The sequence below is a fragment of the Pristiophorus japonicus genome, unplaced genomic scaffold, assembly GCF_044704955.1.
Source record: "Pristiophorus japonicus isolate sPriJap1 unplaced genomic scaffold, sPriJap1.hap1 HAP1_SCAFFOLD_279, whole genome shotgun sequence".
Lineage (NCBI taxonomy): Eukaryota > Metazoa > Chordata > Chondrichthyes > Pristiophoridae > Pristiophorus > Pristiophorus japonicus.
Genome location: NW_027252549.1, coordinates 349,303 through 359,926, shown reverse-complemented (window position 1 = coordinate 359,926; position 10,624 = coordinate 349,303). Strand labels below are relative to the sequence as shown.

Genomic DNA, 10,624 nt, shown 5'->3' with positions numbered 1-10,624 from the left:
ATGCATTTGTTAAACTCTAACAAATTTCTCTGGACTCTGGTGAGGTACCAGCGGATTGGAAAGCAGCTAATTAACGCATCTGTTTATTAAAGGGGGCAGACAAAAGGCAGGTAAATATAGGCCGGTTAGTTTAACTTCTGTAGTGGGGAAAATGCTTGAAACTATCATTACGGAAGAAATAGCGGGACATCTAGATAGGAATAGTGCCATCAAGCAGACGCAACATGGATTCATGAAGGGGAAATCATGTTTAACTAACTTACTGGAATTCTTTGAGGATATAACGAGCATGGTGGATAGAGGTGTACCGATGGATGTGGTGTATTTAGATTTCAAAAGGCATTCGATAAGGTGCCACACAAAATGTTACTGCAGAAGATAAACGTACGCAGAGTCAGAGGAAATGTATTAGCATGGATAGAGAATTGGCTAGCTAACACAAAGCAGAGAGTCGGGATAAATGGGTCCTTTTTGGGTTGGGTTGGAAATCGGTTGTTACTGGTGTGCCACAGGGATCGGGGCTAGGACCACAACTTTTTACAATATACATAGATGACCTAGAAGAGGAGACAGAGTGTAGTATTACAAAATTTGCAGATGACATAAAGATTAGTGGGAAAGCCGGTTGTGTAGAGGAAACAGAGAGGCTGCAAAGAGATTTATATAGGTTAAGCGAATGGGCTACGGTTTGGCAGATGGAATACCATGTCGGATATTGTGAGGTCATCCACCTTGGGGAAAAAAACAGTAAAAGGGAATATTATTTGAATGGGGAGAAATTACAACATGCTGCGGTGCAGAGGGTCCTGGGGGTCCTTCTGCATGAATCCCAAACAGTTAGTTTACAGGTGCAGCAGGTAATCAGGAAGGCGAATGGAATGTTGGCCTTCATTGCGAGAGGGATGGAATACAAAAGCAGGGAGGTCCTGCTGCAACTGTACAGGGTATTGGTGAGGCCGCACCTGGCGGATATACTAGCTTTTGAGGGGGTACAGAGATGATTCACTCGGCTGATTCTGGAGATGAGGGGATTAACTTGTGATGATAGATTGAGTAGACTGGGTCTTTACTTGTTGGAGTTCAGAAGGATGAGGGGTGATCTTATCGAAACATTTAAAATAATGAAAGGGATAGACAAGATAGAGGCAGAGAGGTTGTTTCCATTGGTCGGGAGACTAGGACTAGGGGGCGCAGTCTCAAAATACGGGGGAGCCAATTTAAAACAGAGTTGAGAAGAAATTCCTTCTCCCAGAGGGTTGTGAATCTGTGGAATTCTCTGCCCAAGAAAGCAGTTGATGCTAGCTCATTGAATGTATTCCAGTCACAGATAGATAGATTTTTAACCAATAAGGGAAGCAAGGGTTATGGGGAGCGGGCGGGCAAGTGGAGCTGAGTCCACGGCCATATTAGCCATGATCTTGTTGAATGGCGGAGCAGGCTCGAGGGGCGAGATGGCCTACTCCTGTTCCTGATTCTTATGGTCTTATGTTCTTATCGTGTTCAATTACATCATATCCGTTAACTGCTGTCTGCGCAGTTAATTCGTCCACCTTATTCCGAATATTTCTCTCATTGAGGCACACAGCCTTCAGGCTTCTCTTTTTAACGCACTTTGCCCCTTTAGAATTTTTCTGCAATGTGGTCCTTTTTGTATTTTGCCTTGCTTTTCTCTGCCCTCCTCGTTTACTATTCTGCCTCCATTTTATTTCCCTCTGTCTCCCTGCATTGGTTCCCATCACCCTGCCATTTTAGTTTAACTCCTCCCCAACAGCACTAGCAAACACTCCAGCTAGGACATTGGTTCCGGTCCTGCACAGGTGCAGACCATCCGGTTTGTACTGGTCTCACCTTTCCCAGAACGGGTTCCAGTGTCCCAGTAATTTGAATCGTTCCCTTCTGCACCACTCCTCAAGCCACGTATTCATATGAGCTTTCCGACGATTCCTACTCTGACTAGCACACGAGCACGTGGCACTGGTAGCAATCCTGAGATTTCGACCTTTGAGGTCCTACATTTTAATTTAGCACCTCGTTCCTTAAATTCGTCTCGGAGGAACTCATCCCTTTTTTTTTACCGGTATCGTTGTTACCTATATGCACCATGACAACTGGCTGTTCACCCTCCCTTTTCAGAATGTCCTGCACCCGTCTGAGACATCTTTACCCTCGCACCAGGGAGGCAACATGACATCCTCGACTCTCGGTTGCGGCCGCAGCAATGCCTATCTATTCCCCTGACAATCAAATCCGCTATCAAAATAGCACTCCCACTTTTTCTTCCTGCCCTCCTGTCCAGCAGAGCCACCCACGGTGCCATGAACCTGGCTGCTGCTGCTTCGCCTGATGGATCATCTCCCTCAACAGTACCCAAAGCGGTGTATCTGATGTGCAGGGAACCCCTGCACTACCTTCCATGTACTACTCTTCCAGCTGGTCACCCATTTACTATCTGGCTGTGTACCCTTTGCCTGCGGTAAGACCAACTTGCTAAACGTGCTCTTTACGTCTTTCTCAGCATCGTGGATGCTCCAGAGTCCATCCACCCGCAGTTCCAGCGCTGCAATGCGGTCTGTCAGGAGTTGGAGGAAAATACACTTCCCGCACACGTAGTCGTCAGGGCCAGCGGAAGCGTCCCTTACTTCCCACATAGTTTAGGAGGAGTATAACACGTGTCCGAGCTGTCCTGCCATGAATTAACCCTTAGATAATCTTAATTTGGCAACAACAATGCTAAATATTACTTACTGATAGAGAAAAGAAAAAAGAAAAGCTAATTACCAATTTTGCATCAATCGAATAACATATCAGTGGAGCCTAAAACAGGCACTAAATGCCCAGCAACGTTATTCAGGCTGGAGGGTCTGAGAGCTAAAGAGAAGTCCATGACCTGATCCTACACTTTCAGGATGGCGTTTCAATCCAAATCCAAACCCTTCCCTTACAACATATCCCTAACTCTGATTCAAATTGGCAGACACATGGCAGATGAAATTTAATTATGAAGTAAAGTATGTTGGTAGGAAGATTGAGGAGAGGCAATATGAACTAAATTGTACAATTTAAAGCGAGAGCAAGGACAGAGAGACCTGGGTGTGTATTTACACAAATTTTTGAAGGCTGCTGGAAAGTTGAAAAGGATGTTAAATGTCATTCTGTGCCATTTGCTTCATTAATAGTGCCATAGAGCACAGAAGCAAGGAAGTTATGTTAAGATATTATAAAACACTGTTTAGGCTTCAGCTGGGGTATGGTGTTCATTTCAGGGCACCTCACATTGGGATAAAATGTCAAGGCATTGGAGCATGTACAGAAGAGAAATTCTAGAGTGGTTCCATGGATGAGGGTCTTCAGTTATGTGGAGACACTGGAGAAAAGGGGTTCTTCTCCTTGGAACAGAGGATATTAATGGCAGATTGATACGAGGAATGGGGACCTCAGTTATATGGACTGACTGGAGATACTGGTGTTGTTCTGATTTGAGCAGAGATGGTCAGGTGTTTCCCTCGGTATATGAAATTAAAAAGTGGCGAAAGTAAATGTTGGCCCCTGAGAGGACGAGACCGGGGAACTAGTAATGGGGAACATGGAGATGGCAGAAACTCTAAACAATTATTTTGTATCAGTCTTTACAGTAGAGGATACTAACAATATTCCGACTGTGGATAGTCATAGGGTAATAGCGGGGGAGGAACTTAACACAATCAAAATCACTAAGGAGGTGGTTCTCAGTAAGATAATGGGACAAAAGGCAGGTAAATCCCTTGGACCTGATGGCTTGCATCCTCGGGTCTTAAGAGAACTAGTGGCAGGGATTGTGGATGCATTGTTTGAATTTACAAAATTTCCCTGGATTCTGGAGAGGTCCCAGCAGATTGGAAAACTGCAAATTGAACGCCTCCTATTTAATATAGGAGGCAAACAAAAAGCAGGAAACTATAGACCAGTTAGCCTAACATCTATGCTTGGGAAAATGTTGGAGTCCATTATTAAAGGAGCAGTAGCAGGACATTTGGATAAGCAAAATTCGGTCAGACAGAGTCAGCATGGATTTATGAAGGGGAAGTCATGTTTGACAAATTTACTGGAGGTCTTTGAGGATGTAACGAATGGGGTAGATAAAGCGGAAGCAGTGGATGTGGTGTATTTCGAATCCCAGAAGACATTTGACAAGGTGCCACATAAAGGGTTACTGCACAAGATAAAAGTTCATGGGGTTGGGGGTAATAGTTTATCATGGTTGGAGGATTGGCTAACTAACAGAAAACAAAGATTCAGGATAAATGGTTCATTTCTTGGTTGGCAATCAGTAACTAGTGGGTGCCACAGGTATCAGTGCTGGGACCCCAACTATTTACAATCTATATTAATAACTTGGAAGAAGGGACCGAGTGTAACGTAGCCAAGTTCACTGACGATACAAAGATGGGAGGAAAAGCAATGTGTGAGGAGGACACATAAAATCTGCAAAAGGCTAAATGAGTGGTCAAAAAATTGGCAGATGGAGTATAATATTGGGAAGTGTGAGGTCTAGCACTTTGGCAGGATAAATCATAGCGCAAGTTATTATTTAATGGAGAAAGTTTGCAAAGGGCCGCATTACAGCGGGAACTTGGGGTACTTGCGCATGAAACACAAAAGCATAGTATGTAGTTACATATATTTATCAGGAAGGCCAATGGTATCTTGGCCTTTATTGCAAAGTGGATGGAGTACAAAATCAGGGATGTCTTGCTACAGTTGTACAACGTATTGGTGAAGCGACACCAGGAATACTGCGTGCAATTTTGGTTTCCATAATTACGAAAGGAAAAACTTGCTTTGGAGGCAATTCAGAGATGGTTCACTCGGTTGATTCCGGGGATGGGGTAGTAGACTTATGAGAAAAGGTTGAGTAAGTTGGGCCTCTATTCATTGCAGTTCAGAAGAATGCGAGGTGATCTTATTGAAACGTATAATATTATGAGGGGGCTTGACAAGGTGGATGCAGAGAGGATGTTTCCACTGATGCGGGAGACTAGAACTAGAGGGCATGATCTTAGAATAAGGTGCCCCCCATTTAAAACTGCGATGAGGAGGAATTTCTTCTCTCGGAGTCTTGTAAATCTATGGAATTTGCTGCCTCGGAGAGCTGTGAAAGCTGGGACATTGAATACACTTAAGACAGAGATAGACAGTTTCTTGAGCGATAAGGAGATAAGGGGTTATGGGAAGTGGGCGGGAATGTGGAGCTGAGTCCAGGATCATATCAGCCATTATCTTATTGCATGACGTAGCAGGATCGAGGGGCAGAATTGCCTACTCCTGTTCCTATTTCTTATGTACTCATGTAATTATGTTAATGAGAAATTGACCAGAATGGTTCCCGGAATATGGTCCTTTAGTTACGTGGAGAGACGGGAGATGCTGGGGTTGTTCTCCTTAGAACTGAGATGGTTAAGGGAGATTTACCAGAATTGCTCCAGGGATGGGGGATTTCAGTTATGTGGAGAGATTGTAGAAGCTCGGTATGTTGTCCTCAGAGCAGAGAAGGCTAAGAAGAGATTCAATAGACGTCTTCAAAGTCCTAAATAGTTTCAATAAAGTGATAAAGGAGCAAATGTTTCCAATGACATGTGGGTCGGTAACCAGAGGACACAGATTTAATGTGATTGGCAAAAGAACCAGAAACGACTGAAGGAAAATTTTGTTTAAACAGCGAGATGTTGTGATCTGGAATGAACTGTCTGAAAGGGAGGAGGAAGCACATTCAATAGTAACTTTCAAAAGGGAATTTGCGAAAAATATTTGAAGTAAAAAAGATACAGGCGATAGAGCAGAGGAGTGGGATTAATTGGAAATCTCTACCAAAGAGACAGAGCCGGCACGATTTGCCGAATGGACTCTCTCTGCGCTGTACAATTCTATGATTCTACGATCACCTACACATTAGCAAATAAGAAACTGAATGGGCCAGAAGATCAAAGTGAATTGTGGTTCAGGTGAACAAATCTTTAAAAACTGTATCGCAGGTCAGCAAAGCGATTCAAATGAAACAGTGAATTAGGGTTTATTTCTAAGCCAATTTAAATCAAAAGCAGCGAAACTGGCAAAGGTGAGAAGTGATGTTCCACAAGCATCGGTGCTGGGACCACTCCTGTTCAACATTTACATAACCAATTCGGACTCGGGAAGCGGGAGTGAAATTTCTAATTTTGTGGATGCTTCCACAATGGGCGTGTATCGTTAACACTGTGGAGCTAATCGGCAAAAAACATTGAATACATTAATAAACTTGCAAACTGGGCGTGTAAATTGCAAAGGAACTTCTGTTGTGTATCTGTAAAGCATGCACTCCCATGTTCCACCACCAGGGAGCGCATCCCCTGAAGTCCCAAGGGATCCCAGCATCCCTTGGGAGCACTGTATATAAGCCGGCCTCTAAGGCCTGTTCCTCACTCTGGAGTGTCTTAATAAAGACTTAGGTCACTGTTACTTTAATCTCACTGTGTGCAGTCTCATCTGTGTTAGGAACACAATACATCAAAATAGAGGAGTGTGAGTTGGTGCGTTTTAATAGGAAGAATATGAAAGTGACATTCTCCTTGGAAAATAATTATCTAAACAGGAATGAGGAACAGAGGGATGGGGCAGTACATTTACACCAATCACTAAATGCAGCGCTGGAGGTTCATCAATCCATAAAAAACAAAGAACAGGCTTTTGTTCGTGTCTCGAAGGATAGAATTGTAAAACATTGAAGTTATGTAAACTTGATTGGATCCTTGGTGTAAATATTATAAAATGACATCGCGGCACTGGAGAAGATGCAAAGTGTATTTCCTGGAATGATACCAGAACTGAGAGGGTGTACTTATCAGGAAATGTTGAACAGGCCGTGGCTCTTTTGTTTAGCAAAGAGAAGACTGAGGGATGGTCAGATTGTGTCTTTCAGGATATGAAAGGCTTTGATAGGGTAGAGGGAGAAAAGATGTTTCCACTTGTGGGAGATACCAAAACTCAGGGACATAGATTGAAGACAGCCGTTAATAAATCCAACAGGGAATAAAGGACATCTTGACATCGAGGCACAAAAGGAGGTTTTAGCAAATAATCTTCATCAAATATTTAGTCTTAAGGGGAATATTAATGGAGGAGGAGAGTTAGAGACGAAACGAGGTTTAGGGAGGGAATGCTAGAGCTTGGGACCTAGGCAGCTGAAGGAGGAGGGGAGTTCGTGAGGTGGAGAGGTTTAGGGAGAGAATCCCAGAGCTTGGGACCTAGCCAGCTGAAGGAGGTGGAGAATTAGAGGTGGAGAGGTGTAGGGAGAGATTCCCAGAACTTGGGACCCAGGTTGCTGAAAGCATGCCTGCCATTGGTGGAGAAGTTTAAATCGGGGATGTGCAATCTGCCAGATTTGGAGCAGCACAGAGATTTCAGGAGGACTAAGTACTGGTGTAGGTTGCAGAGGCCATGAAGTGATTTGAAAACAAGAATGATCATTTTAAAATTGAGGCGCTGTCGGACAGGGAGCCAATGTAGGTCAGCGAGCATAGGTGTGATGGGGTATTGCGATAAGGTGCAAGTCAGGGGCACAGGCAGCAGAGTTTTGGATGAGCTGAGGTATATGGATGGTGGGAGATTGGAAGCCACACAGGAGAGCATTGGAGGAGTCATATCCAGAGCTGGTAATGGCACGGATGAAGTTTTGAGCAGCAAATTAACTGCAACAGAGGCACAAAGATGCCGTCCTGGTGAAGGAGTGGATATGGGGACGGAAGACCATCTCCTGCTCAAATAAGACGCTAAGGTTGCGAACGGCTGGGTTCAGCCTTCGACTGCTGACAGGAAGAGGGATGGAGTCGGTGGCTAGGGCAATGGAGATGGTGATGGGGGCCACTAGTACGGTCTCACAAATGTTTGGTTGGACTGCACCAGAACTGAAAGATAACAGTTATCAGGAACGATTGAACAGGTTGTGCTTGCTTCCTGTAGAAGACAGAGAACATAGAGGAGTCCTGATCGAAGTCTTGAAAATTATGATTGTTTTGGACCGGGTCGACGGTGACAGAAAAGTTTATACTCGTGGGAGCATCCAAATCTGTGGAACCATAAATGCAAGATAATCACTAATAACACCAATAGGGAAATAAAGAACAATGTATTTACTCAGAGAGTGGTTAGAATGTGGAACTCCCGACGTCAGGAAGTGGTTGAGATACATAGCTCAGATGCTGTCAAAGGGAAACTAGACGAGTAAATGAGAGAACATAAAATAAAAGATATGCTGAGAGGCTGAGACGACGTTTTTGCAATGGGAGGAGACTAGTCTGGAGCATAAACACCAACGCAGACTAGTCGGGCCGATCTATATGTTTCTGTGCTGTCTATTCTATGTAATGTATCCTGTGAACTACAGCTCCACTCTGCCGACCTAACTATTGACGAGCTTCTCACTCTGGAAGCTGCAATGAATTCCTTCACTAAATAGCTGCAGTGACCCTTTACAGAAGAACTCTGACAGAATGCAACAAGCTCGTGGTGCTGACCAGAAAGACAAGGTGGGTCATGTCAATCAGAAATAGTGCCGTGTCCTAAACAGGTCGCTGGGTGTATTATCAGATCACCAGCCATTCCTGGTGTAATTCAGGGGATGGAAGTCTGGGGCTAAATATTATATTCCTGGACTGGAAACACTGGGACCCGCCTCTGGCCTGTGCTCAGTTGTTCTGTTTATTAATTAAATGTATAATTGAGGTAAACGGATATTTCACCGCGCTCTTCAACTGTTCTCTGAACTTGGACTGGGTCACCCCGTAAATAAATGTGTTTGTGCAGCAACTTAAATTCCGCAGTATATATCCGACTTGTCGAAAGGTATATAAAGAAGCATTGTAATCAGCGGGATGTATTCCTGCAATGCTATAATATAAGAATTCTATAACAAATATCAGCCACAGCAGTATGAAGCTGCCAGATATGGTGAAGAGTAAAATGACAGACTTCCTCCTGCTCTCCATCTCTGGGTCACTGCCATTCCCCCCCTTGCTCTCACCCCTCAGTCCCTTCCGGACTCGACTGGCCACTGTAATGTGTCTGATTGTCAGAGCGTTGAGCAACAAAATTACAGCGAATGGGAGCAGTGGTGTTAATACCGTATCAAACCAGTCAAATCCCAGCCATCCGGGATCAGTATAATAGGCTGGCATTGAATAACAGAACCACTGAACATTGTTGATTATATATCCAGGTACAATTGTAAAGTAGAAGGGAACGTTTTTTGAAGAGAGCAGAATGCAGCTTGTTGCCAGGACCACAGCCGCAGTTCTCCCGGTGCAATATTTGGTTTTCAGCTTCTGCCAACAAATGGCCACAAATCGATCAAAGGTGAAAGTGACGGTGAACCAGACAGAACAGTCAGTGGCTACACAGGACAGGAGACGTATAACGCGACACACAGGGGTGATACCCAGGAAAGACCACGGGAAATAATACCAACTGATCCGGTACAGTATGATCGCAGTGATGACCACCAGTAGATCCGCCGCTGCCATGGCAACCAGGTAGCGAGTGGTGCAGGTGGACAGACCGCACTTTCCCCGGGACAGGACCACAATCGCCACTAAATTCACTGTAATAAACAGAAGGGAAAAGAGACAGTCAATTATTGGTCACACATTGTCGGTGACTGAGCCCAGACAGTAAGGCCTGTCATTTCGCACAAAAACAGTCGGGTGGACATCGGCTCAGGAGTTAACATGCAACATAGAAACATAGAAACATAGAAAATAGGTGTAGGAGCAGGCCATTCAGCCCTTCTAGCCTGCACCGCCATTCAATGAGTTCATGGCTGAACATGAAACTTCAGTACCCCCTTCCTGCTTTCTCGCCACAAACCTTGATCCCCCGAGTAGTAAGGACTTCATCTAACTCCCTTTTGAATATATTTAGTGAATTGGCCTCAACTACTTTCTGTGGTAGAGAATTCCACAGGTTCACCACTCTCTGGGTGAAGAAGTTTCTCCTCATCTCGGTCCTAAATGGCTTACCCCTTATCCTCAGACTGTGACCCCTGGTTCTGGACTTCCCCAACATTGGGAACATTCTTTCTGCATCTAACCTGTCTAAACCCGTCAGAATTTTAAACGTTTCTATGAGATCCCCTCTCATTCTTCTGAACTCCAATGAATACAAGCCCAATTGATCCAATCTTTCTTGATAGGTCATTCCCACCATCCCAGGAGTCAGTCTGGTGAACCTTCGCTGCACTCCCTCAATAGCAAGAATGTCCTTCCTCAAGTTAGGAGACCAAAACTGTACACAATACTCCAGGTGTGGCCTCACCAAGGCCCTGTACAACTGTAGCAACACCTCCCTGCACCTGTATTCAAATCCCCTCGCTATGAAGGCCAACATGCCATTTGCTTTCTTAACCGCCTGCTGTACCTGCATGCTAACCTTCAATGACTGATGTACCATGACACCCAGGTCTCGTTGCACCTTCCCTTTTCCTAATCTTTCACCATTCAGATAATGGTCTGTCTCTCTGTTTTTACCACCAAAGTGGATAACCTCACATTTATCCACATTATACTTCAACTGCCATGCATTTGCCCACTCACCTAACCTATCCAAGTCACTCTGCAGC

The 10,624-nt window shown here is 44.5% G+C and overlaps 1 protein-coding gene across 1 annotated transcript; it reads right to left on the bottom strand.

The window, feature by feature from the left end:
• Positions 1-8,696: 8,696 nt before the first annotated feature.
• On the bottom strand, positions 8,697-9,602 carry LOC139247671 (probable G-protein coupled receptor 139; the record flags this gene model as incomplete). The annotated part of the gene is made up of 1 exon (XM_070871756.1): positions 8,697-9,602. A coding segment is annotated over one exon (906 nt), but the record flags the coding sequence as incomplete, so codon positions are not given.
• Between the last annotated feature and the right edge of the window lie 1,022 nt (positions 9,603-10,624).